Source organism: Cyrtonyx montezumae, unplaced genomic scaffold (genome assembly GCF_038088225.1).
Source record: "Cyrtonyx montezumae isolate F1298 unplaced genomic scaffold, pur_monq_1.0 scaffold_1, whole genome shotgun sequence".
Classification (NCBI taxonomy): Eukaryota; Metazoa; Chordata; class Aves; order Galliformes; family Odontophoridae; genus Cyrtonyx; species Cyrtonyx montezumae.
Genome location: NW_027071825.1, coordinates 24,220,377 through 24,247,478, shown reverse-complemented (window position 1 = coordinate 24,247,478; position 27,102 = coordinate 24,220,377). Strand labels below are relative to the sequence as shown.

At 54.4% G+C, this 27,102-nt stretch overlaps 2 protein-coding genes across 2 annotated transcripts in view; one reads left to right on the top strand and one right to left on the bottom strand.

The window, feature by feature from the left end:
• The first annotated feature begins 1,260 nt into the window (after positions 1–1,260).
• LHX4 (LIM homeobox 4) lies at positions 1,261–7,656 on the top strand. Its single transcript, XM_065746771.1, has 6 exons — positions 1,261–1,351; positions 4,705–4,876; positions 6,230–6,432; positions 6,529–6,683; positions 7,004–7,175; positions 7,268–7,656. Exons 1-6 carry the CDS (start codon positions 1,276–1,278, stop codon positions 7,654–7,656), a joined length of 1,167 nt encoding a protein of 388 aa, XP_065602843.1. The 5' UTR covers positions 1,261–1,275.
• A 2,419-nt stretch (positions 7,657–10,075) lies between these two features.
• ACBD6 (acyl-CoA binding domain containing 6) overlaps positions 10,076–27,102 on the bottom strand; it is a 63,356-nt gene continuing 46,329 nt past the window's right edge. The window contains exons 7-8 of the mRNA XM_065744721.1: positions 12,877–12,907; positions 10,076–10,563 (exon numbers count right to left, since the gene is read on the bottom strand). Of these exons, the coding sequence (XP_065600793.1) occupies positions 10,409–10,563; positions 12,877–12,907 (186 nt within the window). The 3' untranslated portion in view covers positions 10,076–10,408. The remainder of the gene's footprint in view (positions 10,564–12,876; positions 12,908–27,102) is intronic.

Sequence of the window (27,102 nt, the reverse complement as noted above, 5' to 3'; positions counted from 1 at the left end):
GGCAGGAGCGCCTCTCTGGACATAAAACCACGGGCTGGGGGAAGGAGAATGGGAGGGGGGGGAGGTGGGACACCCTTCACGTCTACTAATTCCCTATTAAAATTAACATCGCCCTGCTCGGCACTCCCCGCGTTCTCCGGCCGCCGGTAAGTGATTTCTCCATGCAATAGGGGAAGGGGGGTCCGGATATCCCCTTCCCAGTTGGGGCAGCGTGGAAGGGATGGGAGGCGGCCCCGCCGGGAAGAGATGGGAGCGGGAAGGTGCGGGAGGGGACAGAGCGGTGCTGGGCGGGGGGAGGATAGAGGTGGTGCGGGGAAGGTGCTGGGGGGGGGGGTCGGGGCCGTTCTGCGGGGATGGGTGACGAGGGCGGTGGCAGAGGGGTCTGTTCTGATGGACGGAACAGAAAGATGAATGAGAATTGAACCCCCACGGGAGAAGGGGCCGCGCTGGGGCAGAAGGATCCATCAGAGCGAGTCGGGGAGGGGGCGGTGAAGGGGGCAAAGCGCGGTGAGTCCGGCAGCGGCGTTTTGGGGAATGGCTTGGGAAGGGGATGGAGGGGGGAGATGTCCGTGCGTCCGCCTGTCCGTACGTCCCAATGCTCCGGGACCGCTCCTCCCGACCCGCCGGGCGGGCACCGTGTGTGCCGCGGGCAGGATCCGCGCTGCCAGGGTGGGTCTCGGTGCCAGGGCCCCGTGCCCCGCGGGGCTCTGGGGGAGATGTGGGGGGATTTTCGGCATCCCCGCGCCCGGCTCACCAGCACCGAACGGCCCCAACCCGACGGCGTCGCGCCTCTCTGCTCCGCCTCTCCGCTCTCGGCCACCCGCGGCATCGCTATGTCACGACAGCACGACAGCCCCGTGTCGCGATTCCGCAGCCTTCGGACTCCCGGGGCGTGGCGCCATCAAACCCCGCCCCTTTCCCACAAGCCACGCCCTCCAAACATTAAACACCGCCCCTTTCCACGCTCAGACCCCGCCCCCAGCGGCGGGCGGCGGGCGGCGATTGGCGGAGGGCGGCAGGCCCCGCCCACGGCCCCCTGCGGGCGGTGACGTCAGGCGCGCTCCCCGCAGGGGGAATGAATGGGAGGCGGGCGCTGCTGGCGGCACAGCTGCGGCGCCGCGCCCGGGCCGGCACCGGCACCGGCACGGCTCGGCTCGGCTCGGCTCGGCTCGGCTCGGCTCTGCTGCGGGAACCGGTGCTGCCTGCGGCCGTGTGCCGGCCCGCTGCCCTCTCCCTTCCCTCTTCTCTCCCCTCCGCCGCCCCCGGGCCAATAAAATGATGCAAAGCTCAGCGCTCGCTGCCGAAGGGGCTGTCAAGGGGCTGCCGGAGATCCTCGGGGTGCCGGTACAACGTAAGGACGCGTTTCTCTTCTCCCCCTCCCCGTTCTCTCCTTGCGGCCCGCTGCCCCCACGGCCGCGCTTCCCCTCCTCTCGTTTCTCCCCGTGTGTGCGGCAGCGCTGCTGCATGGGAGAGCCGGGGGAGGGAGGGGTGGGGGGGCCCGACGGGGCGGTCAGCGCGGCCGCGGCTGTGTGTGCGCGCGGGGCTGCGAGCGGTGCCCCCGCTGATGTCGTGTGTCGCGACACGCGGCCCCGAACCGCCTCTCATGTCTCCGTACGCGCATCCGTAGGTACGTGCTGCAGAGCTACAGGTGGAGCGGTGCCGTGGTCTTCTCCCCCCTCGGCCCCAGCCCCCACTTACCCCCCCCCACTCGGGGAGGGCCGCGCGCTGTGGCTGTGTGAGCGCGGGTGGGGGCGAGCCGCGCCGGTCGGGGTTCGGTTGTGTTTGTTACCGTTGTTATCATTTCTGACTTGCATTCGTATTTATTATCGGCGTTATCATCGATTATTGCCGTTACGCCTTGCCCCCAAACCCCGTTCGCAAACGGATCCGGAGAAGCGGAGCGTCCCACGGCGGGGGGGTGGGGGTGGGGGGGGTCCTGCAGAGTGGGGGGGGGCTGTGCCCCATCCACCACCCCCCGCACACCAGGGAGCAGCGAACGAGATGTTGCTCTTCTCGTGTGTTTAAGCGCAACAAATCGGTGTCGAAATAGCGATGCTGGTGCTGTGGAAGTTCCCGTGGCACCGCTCGGGGGGGGTGGGGTGTCCGTGGGGGTGCGTGGGGCCGCCTCGCAGTGCGGGCTGCGGGACTCCGTGGGAACCAGAGCCCCCCAATCCCCGAGCTCTGCGGGAAACCGTGCGGTGAGAAATAGGGGCATCAGTACAGGGCCTCTGGCCGGGCTCCAGGAGGAGGGAGAGGGCTGCAGCCCCCTCCTCCGCCCCCCAGGGCTGGTCTATCACGATCATAATATTTTATTTTGTTTTATCTTACTTGATTTTTGCGGCCCTCTCCACGCACTGCACAGAGCCGTGGGCACCCTTTGCCGTTCGCTTTTTCCATCGCTGTGAGATCGCATCACCCACCCCCCCCCGTCTCCATGCCCTTCCCCCCCCCCCCACCCCGGACCCGCACAGCGCTTTTCTGCCTTAACCCCGACGTTCTGCATCGACTTCAGCTCGGCGTTGGGGAGCCGAGGGCTGCGGGGGGGGGGGGGAGGGCTATGACCCCCCCCCCAGCACGGCCCGCGCTAATTGCCACCCTCATTAATAACGCTGTTTCTTCGCGGGGGGGGGGAGGGGTGGGCAGCTGGGCAGACGCTTGTCGAATCTTCCTCTGAACCCAAACTTCTGCCCGAAGCACCTTCCAGAAAGGAAAATAACCAAACAGACCGAGAAATAAACAAACACATCGTCGGGAAAGGTCGTTAAAATAACAACGATATTAAGAAGAAATAAGGGAGAAATCGATCTCCGGAGCTGGAATAAAACCACCGGGCTCTGCTGCCAACTCGCAGTGCAGTGGGAGGGGGGGGGGGTGGGGGAAGAGACCGGGGATGGGTTTGTCCCCCTAGATGTGTGTGTCTATACATATGTGCGCGTGCAAATGCGTAACACCGAATGAAAATATCCCAGATATCGTAAAACCAATCCAAACGCACAATTATTTCGATGATGATGATGATTTTCTTCATATACGCATTGATTTCCGGAGCTGCTTCGGGCAGATATCGCGACCCCCACCGCAGCTGTTCCGCACCCGACCCGCGGAGGTGCCGCTGCCTCCAGCGATGCCCAACGGAGCGGTGTCGGCCGCTCACCCCCCCGCGGTGCCACGGGCACACGCATCCATCCCTCTGCCGGACGCGCTCCGTGTCCCCCCGGCCCCCGTCCGTAGGGGGCTGTGTCGCTCCGCGGGGCCGTGGGGGGGTTCCCATCGGTGCCGTTTGTTGATGCTCCCCCCTTCCTCCCCCCCCCGGCCCCGGTGCCGTCGGGGTGACCCCGCTGCTCCACCGCCGAGCCCCGACGTCTTCACGGCCCCGCTGTAATCGGCTGCTGCGCCCTTTGCCTTTTTTCCCCATTCCCCCCCTTTTATCTTCCTTTCTTTTATTTTTTTCTATGTTTATTTTCTTTTCCTCTCTTCTGCCATTTTCGGTTATTTTTCCCCTTGCAGTTACTTTTCTTTTTCCCTTTCCCTTTCCCCCTTCCCCTTTTTTTCACTTTTCTTTTCCTTCCCCCCTTCTTTTCAGTCTCTATTTCCTTGTAGTTTGCTTCCTTTCTCCCTTTTTATTTCTCTTTCCTTTTCCTTTCTTCCATTTTAATTTCTTGCATTCCCTTTATTTTCTTTCCCTCTCCACATTCGTTTCCTTCTTCTTTTACTTTTTTCTTTTCTTTTTCCTTTTTCCTTTTTTGTCTTTTTCCTTTATTTTTCTATTTATTTTTCTTTCTTTTCTTTTTTCTTTTTTCCTTTTCTCTCTTTCTTCTTTCTTTTCCTTTCCCCACTTTCTTATTCTCTTCCCTTTATTTCGTTTATTTCCTTTTCCTTCCTTCTTTCCTTTTTTTTAATTTTCCTTTCTTTTTCTCTTCCTTTTCTCTCTCTTTTTCTTTCTCTTTTTTCTCTCTTCTTTTTCTTTCATTTTTATTGTTCTCTTCTTTTTTCCCTTCCTTTTTATCTTTCTCTTCTTTTTTCTCTTCCTTCTTCTCTTTCTCCCTTCCTTTTTCTTTCTTCCTTCCCTTTTTCGTTTCCTTTTTCCTCCTTTTATTTTGCCAGTTTCCCTTTCCTTTTTCCATCTTCTTTTCCTTTCCTTTTTCCCCCCTTCTTTTCTTCTTCTGTTTTCCTTTCCCCTTCCCCTTTCCTTTCCGTTTTATATTATTTCCTTTTCTCTTTTCCCCTTTCCTTTTCTTTTTCTATTTTCATTTCCTTTTTTCCCCTTTCTTTTTTTCTCTTTTTTTCCACTTTACTTCCTTTTATCTTTTCCTTTCCCTCTTCCCTCTTCTTTTTTTTTTTCGTTTCCTTTCTTCTTTTCCCTTTCTTTTATTTTCTCTTTTTCTTTCCTTTTTTTTTCCATTTTATTTCTCTTTCCCTTTCCTTTTTCCCTTTCTCCCCTTCCTCCTCCGCTTTCCTTTCCATTTTCCATTCCCGTTTTCCTTTCCATTCTCCTTTTTTTCCCTACACTTTTCCTTCCCTCTCCCTTCTCCTTTTTTCCATCCTCTTTCCCCTCGATCACCTTTCGCTCCCCCATTACCCCTTTCCCCTTCCTTTCCCCCTCTCCCCGGCGCTCGCTCCGCTCTGCGGCCGCGTATCGCGGGCGAGGGAATGGGCGCTCAGTGCCGGCGTTGCTGAGGCCGCTCTCCCCCTCCGTCCCCGCAGAGATCCCCCAGTGCGCCGGCTGCAGCCAGCACATCCTGGACAAGTTCATCCTGAAGGTGCTGGACCGCCACTGGCACAGCTCCTGCCTCAAGTGCGCCGACTGCCAGATGCAGCTGGCCGAGCGCTGCTTCGCCCGCGCCGGCAGCGTCTATTGCAAGGAGGACTTCTTCAAGTGAGTACGGCGGGGACGGTGCCCCCATCTCCCCGTCCTTCCCCCACGCTGCCGGGTTGCGACCGAGCCGTGAAATCCGCGACGCCGTGCGCGCTCCGAGCCCGAGGGCAGGAGCCGTCCGCGCAGCGCTCCGCTCCTCTCTTCTTTTCTTTTTCTCTCTAACCTTTCCCTCCATCCCCTCCTCCCCTCACTCCCTTCCACTTTAATTCTTTATTTTCATTTTTCTCACTTTATTATTCCCTCCTCCCCACATCCCTCCTTTTTGTCTCTGCTCCGGACCGCGGGACGAACCTCCCTTCGTTTCGCCGCTGCTTTTGCTCCGAGCCCCGTGCTCATCTACCGCATGGAAAAACAAAACAGCCCGTTTCCATCTCTCCCCCATCCCCCAGAAATGGACTTCCCGGTCCCTATTTTCTGGTAGAATGTTGGGGTTTTTCCTACGGGCTGGCACTGCGTCTCCCATCCTTCATCCCCACGGGGCAGCCCACAGGATGGTGATGACGTGGCCATAATCCCGGGAGGACGTTCCCAGCCCAGCAGCACAGAGTTGGGGGGGGGGGAGAGCTCAGCATGTTTTCTACACCTCTCCCCACTTTGGGGATCCCTATGCCCGCTGCCAGCCCAGGCAGTGCCAGCACCTCATCCCTCTCTCTGAAAACAGCAGTGTGAAATGCAGCCTGACAATCCCAAAGCCACTTACACAGGTGCCCAAAAGGTGCGGGGATGGATGGTACAGGCAGTGGGAGCTCAGTGCTGGGCCCACCGAGGTCACCCTGCCCCAATCAATAGCCCCACGGTGCTTCCTTCGGTCCACCAGCTCGAGGTCTGCTCACCCGAGGCTGCCCCAAAGGCCACACATCATAGCACGTAGAGTCATTAAGGCTGGGAAAAAAAGCTCCCAGATCCCCAAGTCCAGCCCCAACTCACCCCGCTGTGGACCACGTCCCTCAGTGCCACGCTCCCAAACACCTCCGGGGACGGTGACCCCACTGCTCAGCCCTTTCCTTGCACACCCAACCATGCCCACCCCGCTGGCACGGCGCAGCACCGCCGCGCTGTCATTACGGCGTAAGAGCCCCATCATTCTGCATTAATCTGGGATTCATCATGCGAGCGGGGCGGTGTAATTAATTTATTTGGTATTAATGTGGATGAAATATGTACTGTCCTTGCTGGGGGAAATCAGGCAGCCTATAAGCATTAGTTAAAAGAACCATTAAACTCAACCCTTCCCCGGCTCCATTAGGGCAGCCGCTCCCGCTGACGAAGACGAAGCCGCGCCGCGTGAGGTGTCACACGTAATTAGCCTGATTGCTGGGCTCACTCTGCCCGGCCGCCCGCTTGTCCTTGCAGGCGCTTCGGGACCAAATGCACGGCGTGCCAGCAGGGCATCCCCCCCACGCAGGTGGTGCGCAAAGCCCAGGACTTCGTCTACCACCTGCACTGCTTCGCCTGCATCATCTGCAGCCGCCAGCTGGCCACCGGCGACGAGTTCTACCTGATGGAGGACGGGAGGCTGGTGTGCAAGGAGGACTACGAGACTGCCAAGCAGAACGGTAGGCACGCGGCCCTCAGGCTCGTGTTTTATGCCACCCCCCCCTCTCCCCAAGCTCGTGTTTTTACTGCTGCTCACATCGCCTGTTCGCTCCCAGATGACTCCGAGGCAGGGGCTAAGCGGCCCCGCACCACCATCACGGCCAAGCAGCTGGAGACGCTGAAGAACGCCTACAAGAACTCCCCCAAGCCCGCCCGGCACGTGAGGGAGCAGCTCTCCTCCGAGACGGGGCTGGACATGAGGGTGGTGCAGGTGGGACCGGGGGCACGTCTCTGCTCCAGGGCTTGGGTTGGGCTCCAGGTGCACGGGCTGCGCGGTGCCGGGGTTCCTGGTGCGCATCCAGTAAGGCTGCAGCACTGCCGTAGTGCTGGGTTGCACGGCCTGCTGGGGTGCACAGTGGCTGGCAGATGGGGCACTCGGGTGCCGGCATGATGGCACGTGGAGTTGTTGCAGGGCTCCTGATGGGCAGGGCTGCTGGGTGGTACGGGTGCCAGCTGGCGTGGGTGGGAGGTGCTGGCACGCAGGGTGCTGCCATGCCAGGCTGCAGGTGACGTCCCCATTGCCCGGCCCAGGTGTGGTTCCAGAACCGTCGGGCCAAGGAGAAGCGGCTGAAGAAGGACGCGGGGCGGCACCGCTGGGGCCAGTTCTACAAGAGCGTCAAGCGGAGCCGCGGGGCTGGCAAGCTGGAGAAGGAGAGCTCGGCCGAGGACTGCGGGGTCAGCGACAGCGAGCTCAGCTTCCGCGGTGAGTGGGGCGAGGGGTGTGGAGAGGGGGGGGTCCGCGGGGCTCCCTGTGCGCTGCTGACGTCCCACGCGCTCCGCTCGTTGTCCCAGCAGATGATCAGATCCTCTCCGAGCTCAGCCACACCAACCGGGTTTACGGCAGCGTTGGCGACGTGGCAGGAGGACAGTTGCTGAACGGCGGCTTCGCCATGGACGGGACGGGGCAGCCGTACCAGGACTTGCGGGACGGCAGCCCCTACGGGCTCCCCCAGTCGCCGTCGAGCATCTCGTCGCTGCCGTCCCACCCGCCTTTGCTCAACGGGTTGGACTACACCATGGACAGCGGCATGGGGCTGGGGGCACAGGGGGTGAGTCAGACGCTGCGCGCCATGGCCGGGGGGGGCCCCACCTCCGACATCTCCACGGGGAGCAGCGTCGGGTACCCAGACTTTCCCACCAGCCCGGCCTCCTGGCTGGACGACATGGATCACCCCCCTTTCTAAGCACCGCCCGCCCCCGGCCCGGCCCCCCTGCGTGCTCCCCCAGCCCACGAGCGCAGCGCCGGAGATGCGAGATGGTGCCAGGATTTCCCATGGGCAGCGGAGCCGGAGGGATCCGTGGGGGCACGGCGCCCATCCGTGGGGCAACGGCGATGTCTGGGGCTCGGGATGGGGCGGGTGCCTTTGGCTGTAAGCACAAGGGAGGTGCGGGCGCACAGCACGGAGAGGACGTGGGGGGTCACCCCGCCTTGGCCCTCCTGGTCGGTGGAGAGCCACGTGTGCAGGAGGGGAGGACAATCAGGGATGGCAAAGCCTCTACACAGCAGAAGGGTCCGTTTCAGAGCGTTTCTCCCGGCCCGAGGGCCGTGCTGGCTGCAGCGCTGGGCGGGTGGGAGCGGGGCTGTCGCGCTGCGGCTGCAGGGCCGTGATTTATCCCCGGGTGTGCAGGAGTGCTTACGGTGCAGCGCTGCACCTCGCTGGCTGGCGGGGAGGGATTGCAGCAGGAAGAAAAGCCTCAAGGCTGAGAGGCCGAGGGCACGGTGAGACGGCGGTGAGCATGGGGTGAGCCTCTGCTGCAGGGTATCGCCAAAACGCACCCCAAAACGGTGGGGAAAAAGGGTCTGTGCTCGGGGACGTGCGTGGTTGGTGGCGGTCGGTGACATCACGCTGCTGCCCGAGGCTGAAAGCAAAGGGAATTACAAATAAATGTGGAATAAAGCGAGAAAGCATACGGCCAGGCCGCCCCCAAGCTGGGTGTGTTGGTGCTGCAGGACTGCCCCGCTGAGTGCCCCCAGCCGTGCCCCCCCGTGCTGCTCTGTGCCAAGCTCCCAGCCCCTGGGTGGCACAGGGAGGGGTGTGGGGAAGGGGGGCTGCCCCTGCCAGCCGTGCTCGCTTGCTGTCCTCCACCCCCACCCAACGCAGCCAAATGTCCTTCCCTCCCCTCCCCGTGTAAATTTTGTACAGTTCCAGAAAGAGAGAGTCTTGTTCACTGGGGAAAAGAAGGGGGGAGGGGGGAGGTGGGAAGGAAGAAAAAAGAAAACAATAAAAAAAATTTAAAGAGTCAAATCTTATTTATTGCCATGTCTTTGGGGAGATACAATCCCCCCCCTCCTAACTGTGGGATGCTGCTTTGTACCCTGCCATGGCATGAGCTGTGTACGGTCCCTGCCGCGCCGAGGGCACACGATGTTAATAAACTCAAGACATCACCCACAGCCGCTGTCTCTGGGCTCTTCTTCCCCACTGGGGTGGGGGCAGTGGCATCTCCTGCTCCAACCCATTTGCAGCCCCCCCAGTAACTCAGCTGAGGCAAAGCCCAGAGCACCCTGGGCCAGGAGGGAGACGGAGTGACTTGGGCTTGTCCCACTGAGCTGTGGATGAGGTGACAGCGGTCACAGCATCCCAGCACAGAGCTGGCACACGTTGCTGCTTTGCAGCAGGCACTTCCATCCCGGCCACTGCCCCCCCCCCGTGCCCCACGTGTCTGCCCCGAGATGGGGGGGACCACAGTTCTGTGTGGGCTCAGGTGAGGCATGCTGGGGGCTGAGCCCCGCCGCAGGCACCGGTGTGCTGGCTTTATATATTTTAATCATTTTAACATTTAATGCTTCTCAATTAAAGTGATTTCCTGGAGTAGATGCCAAGCTTAGCCCGAATGCACATTAACCACTTTCTGTATCGGTAGTTAAAGGCACCGGGGGATTTAAGCAGCAATCCGCAAGGCTGTTGGGGAAAAGGTTTGGCTGAATAAAGCAGATTATAAACAATAATATACGTCTTTCTCATTTTTACTCCCCTCCTCCTGCTTTTTTTTTTTTTTTTTTGGAAAGGCTCCAAACTCACCAACAGACCTTAAGAGCTGAAAAACATCTCCCAGCCTGCACACCAAGCCCCTGCGCTGCTTACCTTAGAAGGGCCTCAGGTACAGAAGGATCTCCAACAGGATCCCCCCTCTCCTCCACTGCCAACCCTTAAATGAGGTCTGGGAAGGGGTGGGTCCTGGCTCCACCCCTTCTGGTCACTCAGATGCATTGCATACACCTGAGCTCCCCTGGGTTGGCCCTGCCTTCCCACCAGGTGCTCAATCACTGCTTCAGGCTGTGACTTTGCGTTTTGGGTACAGCTGATGCACTGCTGGGCTGTCCTAGGTTCATCTGAAGGTGATACAGCAGAGATGTTACCCAGCTCCCTCCCTGGGCTGAGGGGTTAGCCGTAAAATACTTGTCCTACACAAGGAGGTGAGGTGAGAATGAGAGGGACAGACAGATGGATGTAGGACCATTGTGCCCTCGGGTGCCTCCCATCCTTACAGCCTCCCAGGAACCAAGTTGCTGACAGAATCACTAAGGTTGGAGAAGATCTTAGGATCACCCAGACCAACCACCACCCGTGCCAGCTGACCACGTCCCTCCCCACAAGACAAACAGGCAGAGACACCATCCCAACACTGTGCTTCTTTTATTTATAACATCTTGTTTGGACCCAAGAGAAAAAAAACAACAAACCGTAATGCAACCCCAAGGCCCCGGCCGTGCCAGCAGCCCTCCCCGTTGGCGAGCAGCACTACAACATTGCTATCCAGGCCCTGTCCCCCCTCCCTCCCCTGGAACCCTTCTATCTATCAGAGCATGCAAAACCCTGATCCTCCACTTCTGAAAGGCCCACCCTGACCTCACGCTCTGCCATCTCCACAGCCTGCTTCGAAGGAGAGCGGGGCCTCGCTGCACGATGGCACCGTCCCGGCCGCACGGTGCGGCTACAGCTTGCCAGCAGTGTGCTGCTGCAGGGCCAAGGTGATGGCCTTACAGTCCGTCACCTCCTCTGGCAGGCAGCCCTCCTTGTCCCGAAGCGTGGGGTCGGCCCCCGACTGCAGCAGCAGCTCCACGACGTCGGAGAACTCGCAGGCGGCGGCTGCGGGGAGGGGGGAAGAGAGAGAGGGGTTAAGGCTCAGCTTGGAGCTGCTTTCCTGCCGGATGGGTGGCTCTCGGTTTTAATTATATTTCAGGTGCTTTTACAATATAACCGACTCTTTTTCGCCGTTAAGTGTCGTAATTAGAGGATCTTTTGCATTACTCTGCAGTTTTGCGCTGACCCGAAGCGACGAGCGGCAAAGTTTAATTAAAATAAAGTCAGCGTGTGATTGAAGCTTAGATAGAAGAAGATAAAAACGAAGGGAAGGGGATGATGCCAATCTAGAGGTTGGCAACCGTGGCAAGGGGTTGCGACTCTTCCAGACCCCTTCCAACAAAGCTGCTCCATGATGAAGCAGAGACCAAACAGAGAGGACACGTCCTGAGGTGGCTGCAAAGAGGGGATTTCCCGGGCTGCCATGGAGCTGCAGCCCGACCCCGCCAGCGTGGTGCCCTTTCTCTCCCTGCTGCTGCGTGCCCTGTGGCCGTGTCCCCACGGGGGCTGTGTCCCCACGGAGCAGCCCCACCACCAGATTTACAGCACCCTGGGCACCTCTGTTTGTCAAGGGCCGGAGCGGCAGTCCTGACACCGGCACGGGCGAAGATGAATTTTCATTCAGCGCACTTCGCCTAGTGACTCCATTAATCCTCAGGGTTCGGATGATGAATTTCTTTCTCTCCCCCCTTTATTTTCTTTCTTTCTTTCTTTATCCCCTCCCTCCGCCCTGCCACCGCTCCGAGCCGAACAGATGGTGCTTCCCAAGGAAGACGGAGCGCCCGTGAGGACGCACAGCTTGCCCACGGCGCGGCCACGTGGCTGCAGCGCTCGGAGAAGCCTTGATTTCCTCTGGGAGCGGCAGAGGGATGAGTTCAGTATTCCCAGCGGGCGGGAGGATGGATGGAGGCGAGGGGATGTGAGGCTGCGAGGCCGCTGAGCAGGACCCAGGTCCCAGGGGTGAGCGGAGCCTTCGGGACGAGGCTGAGCGCTGGCCTCCGCTTAACCTCCGCTTAAAGCCAGGGTCAGGAGGAGGCAGAATTTATCGCCCGGCGCAGCCCGCGGTTCGAGGCCGGCTGTAATCAGGAGAGCTGTCGCCACAAGGACAGCTGTCAGGCCATGCTCGCTCGTAAAAAGGGATGGATGCACCCTAAAAGCAGACTCTCGTGGGGGGGGTTAACCCTTCCTGGGAAGCCCTCTAATTAAAGCGGAGGCCTCGTCGCGCTCAGCACCGGCCCCTCGTGCCTGTGCTGTGATTTGTCTCAGTTTCAGGCCGCTTGGAACAGAACTATTCCCTCGTTTATCTAAAGGCCGTGTCTGAGATTTGGCTGGTGCGTGAGCAGATCCGCTGTGGAATGGAACGGGGAGGGAAACCTGCAGCTTGGGAGCGTTGGCACCCACGGGTTTGACACCTGGAGAGGTGCTCCAGAGGATGCTCGAGGGGATCAGAGAAACAGCTGCAGCAGTAACGTTAATTAAATTGGTTCTGTTGGCCTGCAAATTCGGAACGTGCCCAGCGACAAATGCTGCTGTTCACCAGCACCAACACAACAGATTGCCTGCTTCAGGCAGAGAGATAAGGGCTTGAAAAATGAAGTATCCTACAGGAAAGAGCACAGGGGGACCATTCACACATCGCTGTCAGTCATTACAGCCCTGGTTTGGGGGCCTGGGAATCTGGCCGTTCAGATCCAGATCCAAACGCCGTGTCTCGGACTGATGGACTACGGAGCAATTTTGTCATCCTGCTGATGTCCTTGTGGAGAGATACGAGAGAGAGGCAGCAACGCTTCAGAATGACAAGTATGCCCTTAATTACACAGCCACTGCCACTGAGAGAGAGTGTAAAATCATAACTGGATGTGTCTTAATTTTGGAAAAAATTACAATGTAGATGAAATAGTGTTTTTTTTCCCCGTTCCCTGCATATCAGCACTGCATGTGCCTCTTAAGTCTCTCTGCTTTTCTCATTTAGAGACGGAACACTGTTTCAATTAAAAGGATTGCTATAAAATCTTGTATCTAATTAGCACGGGGCTGCAGGAGTGACACAAGCTGGAACTTCACTCTGCTTGCTTTGGGAGTAGATCTGTTATCTGTTGTGCTCCCAGCTGGTGTCAAACTGGTCGGTAACCAGGATGCCCAGAGCTTAGCATCACACTGCTCAGAGGCTTTGCAGGTGGAGGCAGCCATTGGTTAATCAAATCCACCCTTCCTACTAATGCTGCTGCTGGAATTTGCTTCCTGTACGGAGGTGATTTGATCCAGCTGCAAATCCATCCTGCTAAGAGGGAACAACCGTGCTGAAGGGCAGCTTACCATAATGGAGTGCAGTCTGGCCTTCCCCGTCCTGAAAAAGACCACAGAAGACCTGATTTTAGAGGTGTAAGCAACGCCACGGGGAGAGAAGTAAATTCCAGCCTTAAATAAATACGGTGAATCACAGCAATACTTCAACTGATCAGCAGCCCCAGCCACACAGCTATCTCACAGCCAGGCTTTGAATCAGCATCTGCCATCAATCCATATTGATGGGTAATCGATACCTGCCCACGCACGGGAGCGCGTGGATCACGGCACGGGTATAATCCAGTTCACAGTGTTACCACTTCCAGCTCAGAAAAATGAAGGATTTCAGTGCTACCACCTTACTCTGGGACCCTTTGGGATCCTGAGTGCACCTCTGGAGGTGCATACTGAGAGCACAGCCTCACACAGCTGTTCGAGACACAGGTAAGGCACCTGGGTGCTCGTGCAGCTCAGCAAACAGGGAAGAAAAGCACTTTTTTCTCCCTGCTGAATACAGGTCCCTGCTCTTCAGCGCTCAGGTCTGTACAACGGTGGACTCGAGGCTGAAATAATTTCTGATGTGCTTCGGGAGTCCTTGTCATCTGCAGGTGAGAAAAGGGGCACCACAACCACGAGGAACGATGGCTAGTGACACGCCTGGGGAGCTGGAACTTGTGTTGTGGAGATGGGGGACGCGATCCCACACTTTGGGATGCACATCCCATCCCCATGCCCAGCAGCACAGCCCTGGGCATCCCCTGCTCTTGCCACAGGGACAGGTGAAATAACAGACGGGGGAAGAATTACTGTCCCCTTTGCTTTCACTGCCCCATTGGGATTAGCCTCTAATTCAGCTCCCTGCCTCCTTAATGTATTTGCATCTGTTTATGTAGACTTAAGTTTTTAATTATCATCATCTTTGGGATTAAGGTGCAAACTCAACAGCCTGCTGGCAAAAAGCAGAGAAAAGAACAGGGAAACAGGTGGAAATCACCCAGAAAACTGCTTGCCAGTGATTTCTGGTTTCTAAGCCTGGTAATATCAAAGGTATTAAGCACAACCAGCTGGGAAACCAGGAAGGAGTCGTGCTGTAGGGCGAGATGCTCCGCACCGACCCGGAGCGGGGCGGGAGGAGAGGCGGGCAGCAAGGATGAGTTATTGGAGAAGCAGCATTAAAATATGCAGGGTGTGTGAGGGCTGGGGGATGGGAGGCGAGCTCTGCATCGCCGCCGTCAAAATTGGAGCCAACAACAAGAAGGAGATGAAAGGCAGGTGGATGGAACTGGAGGCACACAGCGGGACCTGGGCACCCTGACAGCCATCCCCATCCGGAGGGCAGCTTCGCCTCTGAGCTCCTCGCAAAGAGCAGAGGGTTGGTCCAGGAATGCTCCAGACGTTTGTTCCTCTTCCAGAGGCCTGCATGAAACACTGCTGCTTCAGCAGAGCTGCGCCGGCGGGGCCGGAGAGCCCTTTATTTCAGAGCTGGCATTTATTAGTTGGAGAAGGGAGCAGGTCCCAGCACATCTCTCCAACCCCAGTGCCATTAAAAAAAAAAAAAGAGATTATTAATCCAGTGTTATGCAAACGCTGTTTACACTTTATTTACACCAGATTTTTATTTTTTTTCCCCCCTGACCGCTGGCCAGGTGCCATTTGTTCTACTTCTCTGATGCGATGCTGTTTGCTTCTGTTTGCTCTGTGACAAATTTTAATCCAGGGAAATGGAAAAATCTCTGCTGTGTCCGCTGGTGAGCGGGAGCCGCTAATTCTTCCCCACTGAAACTGATGGGGATGTTGGTTGGCTTAGTTTATAGAAAGCACCGAGACAGAGGGGGCATTTGTCATGGCTGTTTGCTTCTTCTCCCTCCACTTGAGCTTTCAGATTGTGGAAATGTAAATCACAGCTGCTGCTACAACAGAACCCAGAGCCTGAAACCAAACCTGTGGCATGAAAACCAGCAGCTGCCTCTTTGGGAACTCCTGTATCAAACCCCACAACAGCCCAAGAACTTTGGGAAGAACAAATGCCTGCATCCACCGATAGCATCAAAACAAGATGTGCCAAGTGACCCGCACCTCCCACATCCCAGGTCCGTGACAGATGTCTCTCAATGAAAATCCAGCTACCAGTGGGCAACTTATTGGATAACGGGATTGCTCCGCACTCCTGAGAAATTTAAGCAAGAGAAATGAGAGAAGATGGACCGAGCGCAGATGGGCCAACTGTCTTATCCGTTAAGTGGTGCTATGGCTCCCCACGCCAATTTTGTTTTATAGGAGAGGGATTATATCAGCTTCCATCCCGCTGCTCGCTCCTCGGGAATTTCTGTTCCCTGCTGTACCTGAGATGGGGATTCTGGAGCTGCAGATGGAGGGGTGGGAGCGTCGTGGCCAAGCCAAGATGGAGAACAACACACATAGGAACCTCTCCCTGTCACACGCTTGTATTTTAAGGCGTTCTTCCCCTCTCGTCACTGCTTTTCATCCGTGGGATGTTTAAGGGAGCCGCCCGCTCGTGCTCACAGGCTCCCAGTACCGGCAGGGATCACAGATAAGAGCGATGCGGCGATAAGAGTGTTTAACAGCTCGGGTTCAGCAGCGTGGATGGGCCAGCGAAGATAAATATTTACACTAGGCCTTTAGAAGGTGAGTGAATAAGAGGGCTGGAATTATACAGCCTCTGAACAAGCACTGGTGCTTAGGAGCTGTGAATATAAATCTCTGCAGCTGCACGACACAGGCTCACTCAAGCCAGGGAGATAAAAAATAGCAAGAAAATACTTCCCTCCGCTTGTAAAAACTGTTTAATTCCTCATCTATTTCCACTTTCAACTTCAACTTCCCAACAATTTACTTAAACCTCATCACCTTCTTTTTCTCTCTCTCAAATTTCATCCCTGAGATGACTGTGGGTAAAGGCAGCAGCTCAAGGCCTACCACCAGCCTACATGTTTGTGGCCCCCAAAACGCAACGCTGAGCAACGTGGGCTGACACACCCAGCCTGAAATCCATTGGACAGCTCAGGGGATGCCCCTCCACGGCCTTTATTTTCATTTTCCATGCTTCCTGTGGCCCCAGTGCAGCCCGGGTTTGGGCACGTGCCATTAACACGTACAAAATGAATGTTTGTACAGTTGAGGTGCTGATGAGTGAATCGCTGTGGGTGGGAGCGCTGGCATTCCTAAGCTGCGGAGCAGTTTGGGATCTGATGATGCTCTTTAAGATCTCTGTGTTACACCACGTGCACCCAGATTTTTCCTATCAGTTGCCTCCTGATGGGCAAATTGCCCAGACACGGTATGGCTATCCCACCACTATATCCCCCATTAAATCTCGCAGGCAGGTAGGCTTGGCAGTGTACCGAGCTCACTCCTGGCACTGAGCTGCCCCTCTCCCCTGCCATGTAAGGGCAGGCATCCTTGGGGATGGGAGGTGCTAGACAGATCTTTATCATCACCTCTCCAGCCCTTCTCTAAAGCCTATCACCAGGCTATCACAGGTCTATCTCCTAAGTGCCTCCCAGATAAATTAGACCTGCATAGAGAAGCAATTATTACATTTCTAATGGTATGGACCCTTACAGCACAATCTTCTACTGAAAGGCAAAGGAAATTGCATTAGCTTTTGTTTGATTCAACATTATGATGGAAGGAGGAGGGGTGCAGAAGCCCTGGAAAGCCAAGCCTGGGAAATGAGGTTCCTTCTCTCTGGGGATGCCCTTTTTCCTACCCATAGCCTGAGCATCCTTGGTTCGTTCAGGTGCCACAATGTGAAGGTGCCCTCCACTTCCAAAGCCAGGTGTACGAAATCTCAGGCAGCGTCTGATGCCCAGGAGCTTGCTCCCTCTGGAAGCCTGCAAATGCTAATGCACCCAAACCCACTGGCCCTGGGAGTTCAGAGGGCCAGCGTGACGCTAATCCCTCATCGCCCTACTTTCCAACTGGTTCTGCACCTACATTTCCACGTGCGATTTCAATAGGATTTATTGCATCCACCACCAGCAGCATCTAGTGCTCCTGGCACAGCCAGTGCCTCAATATCCCCACGCAGAAGGGGCTGTGCTCGCTTGCAGAACCAACAACACCTTGCTGGGCTGTGCATTTTCACCCCAATTTGCACTCGCTGCCCTGAGCACAGCCGGGTGTTTGTACAGATGTGTTTATAGGCTGTCCCAGGCAACGTTTGCTGCTGTCTGTTGCTGCCAGCATCAGGTGTCGTCCCTGTGTGTTACTGTAGTAGAACTGTGTTAGCACAATACAAAAGCTGCCGGGAAGCCACGGGCTTCCTCATCCCGTCCCAAGAACAGGGATCAAAACCAGGTCTGGAAGGAGCCAGCCTTTCCCAAAGCTACCTCGCAGGCTGCAAGCAGGACGGCCCAAAGCTGCTCCTTCTCTTTCCTTCGGAGTCCAACATTGCCAAGACACGAAAAGATCCCTTCTCTGGGAGCTTCCCCGCCCCCTCCCCGCATAAAAGTTCGTCGCTCCCTATTCTGCTCTTGTGCTGCTTTATCACTTTAGCAGATACCTGGTTATTTAAGGGGCAGGATAAATGGGCTGAGACAGCTTTCCCATCCCCAATTCACTAGGGAACGCTTGGAAATTCCACCTGACACCAGGACCGCGCTCTGCTCTTAAACAATCTCCCGTCTGATCCGATTGTTCCCCAGTGGGGAGGCAGGCTGCAGCTCGCTCAAGAGTCATTGATTGGATTAACAGCCTAATTCCCAACAGATGAATAGAATACTGATGTCTTGTCAGCCCACATCATAGAAGGAAAACACAATCTGCTTCTACAGCCCCGAAATTTAACCCTTTGCTTCTCCCCCGCCGTGCCCCCGGCGCTGAGCACACGGGTCCGGCACTTCCAGCTGAAGGTCCTTCCATTTGCATGACAAAAGCTCTATTAACCTTTGGGATGGTTGGCCTAGCTGGGGGATCAGGTGTTACTCTTCGTGAGGTCGGTTTTGTAAGAAGCTACGGAACAGATTTATATCGGGACCTTCACTTTTTCCCTATTTTACAACCCGTCCTTAAAGGAAATATTGTATGCTTCACCCTAAGTGGTGGAAAATTCATTAGCTTAACGATATTTATCCTGAAACCCACAGGCATCGAGCGTTTCCGTTGTACATCACTCAGCCGTGCCTCCGTCCCGCCCGGGATGCCCCTTGATCAATCCCTCCTCGCAGAGCTCCCGTTCAGCACTCCTAATGGAGACATTAATGTTTTCTTACCTCATAGAAAGACCGTGATAAGAAATTAATTGCTATTGGTCCAACGTTCAGTGCTAGAAGAGGAGGACCGTGTGCATATTAAAGAGATTCTCCCAGAAAAAAATAAAATAAAATCCACCCATGGAGTCCTTGGCTCTACCTGCTTTTACTTCCTTGCTCAGGGTGTAGGGATAAATAAAAACCATACGATTTTAGGAAAGGCATTCAGAACGACCTGTTTTTTAAATATCACTGGGATCCAATGTGCTCTAGGTTCTGCTTCTTTCCCACAGCCATCCATCCTGCTTGCATTCACAAATACTTAAGCACACCTCTAAATACTGCAGTTTCTCAGCAGGAGCCCTGGAGTGAACAGAAATATGGCTATGGCCGCCATGCCAAGGTGGTAACCCATCCTACAACACCTCTGGTCCGCCCTTCTCATTCTCCTCCTCAATTCTAACAGAGCTAATCAGCCCAGACCTAACATGCATACAAAACGATGAGCGGACAAAGCATCCCTTTGGGTCCAGCCCTGCCTTGGGCCAACCCTTCAGAGAGCAGCAAGGTGCTCCTTGCTCACAGCACGGGCAGGCAACAGGCTGCACCAACAGCAGAGCTGCCTGAAGCAATCAGCGAGCGACGCTGCGCCGAATCAAACAATTCAATTAATGCGGTGTCAGTGCCGTTATTTTAACGCCGTCCTAATTATTAGCTCCCTTGGCAATTGGATACCATAATGTTTCATTTTCATCCCGGATTGAACTGTGCTACGAAGGCAATGAATAAATAAGTGGAGTGACCCCTGGCCAGCCCGGCCCTGCTGTGTAGTATGGCTGTGCTGTGTATTCACGAATCCAGGTTAAGGATGGGGACTAAGGCAGTTGTGCCCTGGAACCAGCAGACTGCAGGTTTTATAAATACATACAGAAATAATTAAAATCTAAGGGGTTTAGAAGGGTTAATCTCCTTTAAATAATCTCTGCCACAAAGCCTGTAAAGTCACTGCTGGCGCCGTGCCTGCGTGGGACCGGCTGTCGGAGCTCGGGGCAGCACGTGCAGACTGAGATGCAGCCCCGGCACGGTGGTGATGCTGCAGGCAGAGGGATCCACGTCCAGCAGCAAGGCACTGTGCTGCTCTGCCAGGCTGGAGGGAGGGAAGCCTGCCCAGGCTGCTAAGTGGAGCAGGTGGGATGCTGAGAGTGATGCTGCTGCTGCTCTGTTTGGCTGAGCCGGTTGGGATGTTGAGGTTTGGGTTGAAGAGAGTGTAAAAGGGCTCAGGATTTTGTACGTGACTGCTTTTCCTAGGAAGGGCTGAGCTCACAAGCAGAAGTGGGCAAGATGTTGCATCTCTGTCAGCTATAATGGCATCAGAGCTAGCACCCTGCATTTCACTACAACCTCTTCTTTTAAAGTGGAATTTTTAAAGTCAATTGGAGACAAAAAAGAAAAAAAGAAAAGAAATTAAAAAAAAAGGGAAAGCACAGATACCAGCCCTGTGGAGCTAGAGCAGTACCAAAAAAAAGGGTTTGGCTTCACCTCCAGCCAAGGCAGGGGTAGCTGCAATGCTGCATGCATGCGTGACTGCCATAGCAGCTGCAGGGCCACAAGAGAGGCTCCTGCCTCCCAGACCCTATCCTCGTAGCTGCAGACATGGCTGGAATGTAAGCACAGCCCAGGAAGAGCTGCAAAATGCCTTCCTGCACCCCTGCAGCACAGCTGGGAGTATCGCTGGCTCCAAAAGGAGTGGGCACTTGGCAGTAACTACCACGGCTAGAGGCACAGCTTGTGGACTAAGGAATGGCTCAGCTCCTTTTCCTTTTTTAGGCTGGTGAGGATAAAGAATCCAGAGGCTTTGTTTTGGTCTCATAAACTTCCCTCTATAAAATCCAAAGCTTCCCACATTCAGATGGTCAGAACCATCCTTGGGCTTGGAGTTGTACAGCCTCACCAAGTGAGGTGCACGGGTCTCCCAGGACAGCAGCCTTCCTCCTGAGCACGCCTGCTTCTTAAGCCCGACGACTGCTCTGTGGCTAATCTGGACTTAGCAGGCATTCAGCACGAAGCCGTCTGCTGGGGGGAGGCACTGCCACCAACACAGCTACAGGTTGGGCTCTGAAAGCTCTCTGTGATCTGTGGGACTGTCCCTTGATGGAAAAAGAGAGAAAGAAATGAGAGGAAGAAGGTTTGTTAGTGCTGCCCTTTCGCAGCCAGCCAGCTTTCCAACCAGTCTTTGTAAAGTGCAGATGTTGAAGAAGGTAGGAAAGCCATCTGGAGGAAGCTGCCTTGGGTCATCCCACTGTGGGTAGGTGGAATTTCTCAGCAGAATCACAATGCTGTTAAAACACAGCCAGCTAAATACAATCAGTGAGATGCAGAACGGATCTCCACTTTAAGGGCTCTCCCAGAGCCCACGGACAGCCCTTGCTCCCCGCTCGCCGTGTAACAGAAGCGTTCCTAATGAAATGCAGCAGGATCAAGAGGTGACCAGGGAGGACTGTGGCCAACATTACACCAGACAGATTTATGCTTGGGGATGCTCTGTTTGTGAATGAGATGCAGGAGGAACAGGCTCGCCATTCACAGTGTAAGGTCAAGTTCCCCTGTGCTGCTTGGTCCGAGGGCTGGGGCTGAAGTCACAACACAGAGCAGGGCCACCCCATTTGCTGCCCCATCAGCCCAGGGGAGCTGGCTGGGCCCCAACATCCATCTCAGCACACAGCAGCACATGTGGCACAGGAGGGCTGGGGGGAGCAGCAGATGGCATGGGCTGGTGGGCCACCGACCTGGGGCAGTGCTGACCCCGGGGTGAAAGGCTCCACATCTCCTATCACCCATCCCCTGAGCCCCTTCGAAGCAAGTGTTGATGCATTCATCTTCATGACTGACAGGAACAAACTGCACATGGAAGGTTCCAAGAGGAACCTCTATTTATTTGGAGCTGAAACGCCACTTAGAAACATCACATTAAGGGCTCTCTTTTGATTTTGTTCGTTCACTGCTGGTCAATGTCATTTCTCCCCACCTGAGAGCAAAAGCACCGAATGTAAAGAGCTCATCACTGCACACCAGCCCCGAGCACAGCCCTGCAGGACGGCGAGGACTGCTGCTGTAAATAATGAACTGGGCTCGTGCTTCCCCTGCACAGCCCTCCCCAGCCGTGGTTTCGCTGTGCTGTCCTCCTGACCCTCTTACCACCACGCAGGGTGCTGGGCAGGGCGAATGCCTGCACACTGGGACACTTCCCAAAGCCATCAGGCAGAGGGGTCAGGCTGCTGTGTGGTTGTATATATGTTTTTTTAAACCGCACAAGCTAATGCTTTAAGAGTGTCTTGATGGAATCAGGGAAATTGGATTGTCCCCCCATTTGCTGGCCTAAAACAAGCCTTTTTTTTTTTTATTTATCCCATTAGAGGAACACAGGAAAAACCTTTTAAATGTCACTAAAATTTCCCCTGCATTGCAAAACCCAGTCAAAAGGGTTTTAATTTTCCCCGAGACCTCTTAAGTAATGCAGCGTGTCAAGGTTTAATACATTGCGGGTAGGGGATTGTCTGCAGCCCGTGCTGTTCCACCAGGGTGACTCTGTAGGGTCGGTCCTGTTTGCTGGATCAGGTCCTTGGCTGTGCTGAGCTCCCCAGCGTGCAGCACTGAGGTCGGTCCTGGTGGTGCGGAGGGAGATGTGGTACGGGGACGGGATGGATATCCCCTTGGGGTCCCCAAAATTGCAGTGGTGAGGGTTCCTCACCTGTCATTTCGGCCTGCGAGTTTGGGTGCTCTGGTTCTGTGAGTGCCTGTAATTTATAGGCTTTACTTATTTATTTACGAGGACTAAAGAGACTTGGCAAGAGGCACTTATGTATGCTGACACGAGGCTCCGAATTTCCCTGGAGTATTTAATATGACAGACATCAGCTTAATACCAGGGATGGAGCCCAGAACTGACAAGTGGAAGCACACAAAGCCTCCGTGCTGTGAGAGAAGCATTGAGCGGGGCAGGACGAGGCTCCATCCAGCACCCCAGCACTGGGGTTGGGAGCACGGCTGAGAAGTGTGGCTCTCCAGGGTGTCCTAACAAGTCTGAATCTACGCAATGAAGGAACCCGTGTCTAAGCATCACAGCTGGGATTTGAAGCACCCTCCGGGTTAGGTGGGACTGGGACCAGCAGCCGTCATTTAGGGCTGTTGGCTGCGTAATTCCCCTCGTGCCCCCAGTTTTGGGGGAACTGGAGGGCTGTGTGAGGCTGAGCCCAAACCCACGGAGAGCTGGTGAAGGTGCAGAGCCAGGCAGAGCGAGGAAGAGGAGGGGAATCACAGTGCTGCAAGAAAACATCCCTGAGACTGAGACACTGCCTCCTGAGCTTCCCTTTAGGGCCACATAATCTACTTTACGATACGTCAAAATTTAGCAGGAAAATCGGAAAAAGGGGGGAAAAGCCCCCCGAAGGGCTGCGTTAAAAGGATCAGGAGGTGGGGGGCCCAGGGGGTGGGGGAGAGGGAATGGGATAAAGTAGCGGGTCTAATCAAATCAGTTTAAAAAGCTGCAGCCTCTCCGAGTTAACCTTGCCAATCAGCGCGCGAGCGGGAGCATGTCTGCGCACATTAAAGCGGCAGCGCGTCCTTGAACCCGCAGCCCGCGCCGTCCTCGCCCCAGCCCACACCGACGTGATCGTGGCACAGCAGTCCGGGCTCGAGGGCTGCCCGAGCCCAGCTCAGCTCAGTGGGGCTGCACCCCGAGGTGAGCTCCAGGGTGGGGATTAAACCAAGAGCTGGTTTAAAGAAGACAAAAAGAAGATAGGAAACAAAAGGAGAAAGCCTTCCCCGTGGCGAATGCGGCTGCATTGAGGCTGGCAGCTGTGAGATGCATTACTAACCTCCGCTAATGACTGAGGGCACAGAAGTCACTTTAAAATAAATATTCACTAGGAATTACACGGGTAATCTAAAGGGATTATCCTGCTGCCTTAACAGGTCCATAAACTAAACGCTAAATGGTCTACACAAGTGTTTGCATTAATTCTGACCTAAATCAACCCTCCCGCTAAAAGCCAGATTCAGTTTTGGAAACGGCGTGCCTGCCTTCAGCTAGCACGCCTGTGAACGTCCCCGGATTCTTGATTTTCCTTGAGGAAAAGCAGCAGGGAGCTGCTGGAAGGGTCAGCTCCAGCGTGGGGAGAAGGGCGGGTCAGGGGGCACACGCTTCAGCCCTTCCGATCCCTGCAGTCCTTCCAATCCAGAGCCCTTATCCTGTGCACCTGCACCAGCCAACGCGTACCTGTGAAGACCCGTGTTCCCTTTCTGCACACTGAATTCAGCTTTTGGGAGCAGAGCAGGACTGAGGAGGACTCGGTGATCAATACGGGTCCCTTGCAGTTCAGGATACTCGCTGGGAGCTTTGGTGATAGGAGTGGAAGAGCTGTGTGTGGGCACTCAGGGCAGTGCCCAACAAGTTCTTCTTAAACTCCAATGCCATGTGAACATACAGAGCAAATAACGCCATGGCTTTACATACACACCCCAACGGAAAGCCATTCCCCCAGATCAGATTGCTTCCCTCCTGAAATACACATCGTTGTGAACTCCTATGCCTGCGCCAGGGAAAAATGAACAGATAAAAACCAAGACTTCTGTTTTTAAAGGAGATGAATTGTCCCCTTCCTTTTAAAGTGACCGCTCTCCAAGTTTTCTTATGCAGCTGGAGCTGTCAGCGGAGCAACTGTGCTCCAGCATAAAATTCCAAGATAGACAGCTTCCCTTGGTGGCTTCTCACACCTTGAGTGCTCAGGAGACAATACCCTTCCCCGAGAAGAGGCACAGCGCGACTGAGAGATGGTACATATTAATTTCTAAAAGAGGATTTTAATCATGCGACGTCCTCTGCAGTCGCACAGAATTTAATCTCATTGCTGACAGTGGGTGATGGGGGAGCATGTTAAGTGGAAAAGTTGTATTCCAGCCCTCCCTGCAGATGTGTGCTCCTGGCAGACCCGAGGAGGATGGCACAACCCACCACGGTCTCTCCCCGCCGTGCAGCCCTGGCTGAGGGCCCTCAGCACGGTGCAGCCCAGCACAAGGCTCACCTACACGTACTAACACGGTTAGCATTTATCGAGGCTTACTTCCCAAATATTGATTTATTAATCTAGGCAAGGCCTGGGGATATATGCACGTAATACTGCCAGGTTACAGACACTGAGACATACACAACACTCACCCCCCCCCCCATCCATCCCGGACTGGTGGCTCAAGGTCAAGCAAGGAATGCAGCCCACAGTAGGATTAGCTTCAGGATGCTCAGCTCCTCGTGCTGTGCTGTGACCATTAGGACATGCTGTCCCTTGCCACACAAGGTCTTCCCTCTTCTAATGCGATCTGCCCTCACCTAAGCCAAAACCTAAGAAAACAAAACCAAAGGACTGCTTATCTTGGCAGCAAAAAAAAAAAAAGAGGAATTTTATCAATTTTATTTAACAGTACTTCAGTCATATATTTGACATTAGGGCAACCTAAGTGAAGGCTCAAGCAGAAAACAATTCCCAGAATCATAAAACGGCTCCTGTTGGGTCGCTGAGCTCCAACCCCTGCTGTGGGCTGGCTGCCCCCCAGCTCAGGCTGCCCAGGGCCCATCCATGGCCTGGGGCACCTCCAGGGATGGGGCACCCACAGCTCTGGGCAGCCTGAATTCCATACAATCAGAAGTTAGAGGAGAGTTGAGGGACTTGGTTTAGAGAGAACTATTGGTGATGGGTGGACGGTTGGACTGGATGATCTTGTCGGTCTTTTCCAACCTTGGTGATTCTATTTGCTGATTCTATTCTATCCTATTCTAGAGGTCTGCGTGAGTGCTGCATGCGTACATCTGAAGAAACAGCTTTTAGAAGATACAGTATCCTGCAGAAAGCCATGGTTTTCCAACCCTACTGACTTTATCGACACTCAGTGCTCAGCAGCAGAATTAAAGCTATTTCTGGTCCTTATTTTTCTTCAGTTGCTCCTGATTTAGATCCTAGAATCTTTAATTTAACAAAACTCGGGCAGGAAATTTGACTTCCAGAATGCATCAGAAAACACCTCCTTCCGTAAGTGTGTTAGTCATAAATGCAAAGAAATGCCTTTTTATTTTCCCCCTTCCAAACCCAAACCCAGCATAAGAGGTACAGCGGGAGTATGGCCAACCCCAGCACACCCACCCCGACCTGCAGCCACTGTGCAGCCCTAATGCACGCAGCCCTCTCCCAAATTGTGCATCCCTTAATGCGTGGAGCACGTTAATGTGCCCTATTTTCCTGTATTAACCAAGCAAACATTACAAAGTGGGTCCCCGTCACAGCCTGACCCATTTTGAGAGCCCACCGAAGCCAAACTGACTTTTATTTCTTATAAAAAAATAAATAAAAACGGGGCTTCGATATAAAGCAACCAGTTGCAGCCTTGCAGGATTAGTTGGATGAACCCGTCAGTGGGTATAATCAGCTTAATGGCAACAAAGATCACGGCACAGAGAGTGCAGCTGTGACACTCAGACATTGCACCGAAGGGACAGGTTTGTATGGGGCTGGGCTGCTCTCCTTCATTCCCAGCCCTTTTTTCCTCTCTCTCCGCAGTCAACAGCCCCAACAGCTCCATTAGTTTGAAAGAATTAAGGAGGGGAATGGGTAGGGTGGAGCAATTTACATCTGTGGGTCAGCATGCTTACACAGCGGCATATAATTCAATTGAATGGACAAATAAAGCGGTGCTAGTTGTTTTCCAAATCGTTCCAACCCACTGCCATTAACTGTTCTGCTTCTGGGGTTTCCTCCAGGAAAAAAGCCCTGAAATCCAAGTGAATGCAGGTGATACAGGTGAGGATATATACAGACGTTGCACAAATCTGTTATCTAGAGGAAACTGATGGATAGATGTGGGACAAGGATGAGCTCATGGAGAGGAAACCACCCCTGTACAGTTTGCTAAGGGCTTCTGGGCAGCGAGCCTGTGTAGCCACAGTTTCAAACAAGAACTTCAAAGGAGAACTGAGGACCAATGACACACAGTTTGGAAGTCTTTAAAATCAATCAGTGCCTGAAGATCCATGGTGCTTCCCATAGATAACGCATGCCTCAGTCACAGCTCGCCTTGCTTTCTCCAAAATGCCCATTCAACACCCACTGCCATCCCTCCCCTCCAGCAGAAACACCTACATTTCATCAGCTCTGTGTGTAGGCAATTTGTAAAGTGATAGGCAAATAAGCACACTCTTAAAGGAAAACCTTACTGACAGGCTACCTGGCACTGAGCTCACAACAGACCACGGATGTCCAGGAGGCCGGATCTGCACGCATCAAATCCGTCATCTTCGGATGCTTTCAAAGTTCTGCCTTTTGTGACTGTACAAAACACATCTCTGCAGCCATTATATGAATTAGTTGGAAAGGGTGGGGGAGAAGGAAGAGCGGTTAAGAACGGCCATACACCCCTATGAGGACATTTAGAGGCATCTGGCTCTGAGATATTGAGAAAAGGGAAAGAAAAATTAATCACGTTGGCTAGGAAAAAAACCTGGCATCAGCACAGCCACCTTGTCATAAGGCAGATATTAATAATGCCAGCCTCCAGGGAACGCTCCGACATCTGAAAGATCCACTCTCTGGCTATCACACCGTGGGCTGCTTTAACCGATGCCTTTTTGAAACCTTCTGAATCTCAATCTTAAGCACTGCTTAGGAATTACGATGATTTTTTTTGCAGCAAAATGAAACCCTCGGTGTTAAAGATCAAACCTTCACCGCATTACTCTCTTTCCTAGGTGTTAAAAGGTGTTTTTAGGGAAAGCAATGCACCTCGCTGCTTTTAACCACAGCCAACGTGGAACTGGGAGGACACCCGAAGAGTGGATGCAGGAACATCGGATACTGGAGCTGTAGGCAGCAGGTGGTGAGGATGTAAGGAAAATAACATGGTGCGTTTGTAGACGTGGCACTGAGAGATGTGGTTTAGTGGGTGATACTGGCAGATGGTTGGACCTGATGATCTTAGAAGTCTTTTTTGACCTTAATGATTC

Coding starts and splice junctions, on each gene's coding strand:
- LHX4 (XM_065746771.1), top strand. CDS start 1,276: ATGATGCAAAGCTCAGCGCTCGCTGCCGAAGGGGCTGTCAAGGGGCTG. Junction 1,352..4,704: donor CCTCGGGGTGCCGGTACAAC/GTAAGGACGCGT, acceptor CCGTCCCCGCAG/AGATCCCCCAGTGCGCCGGC. Junction 4,877..6,229: donor TGCAAGGAGGACTTCTTCAA/GTGAGTACGGCG, acceptor TTGTCCTTGCAG/GCGCTTCGGGACCAAATGCA.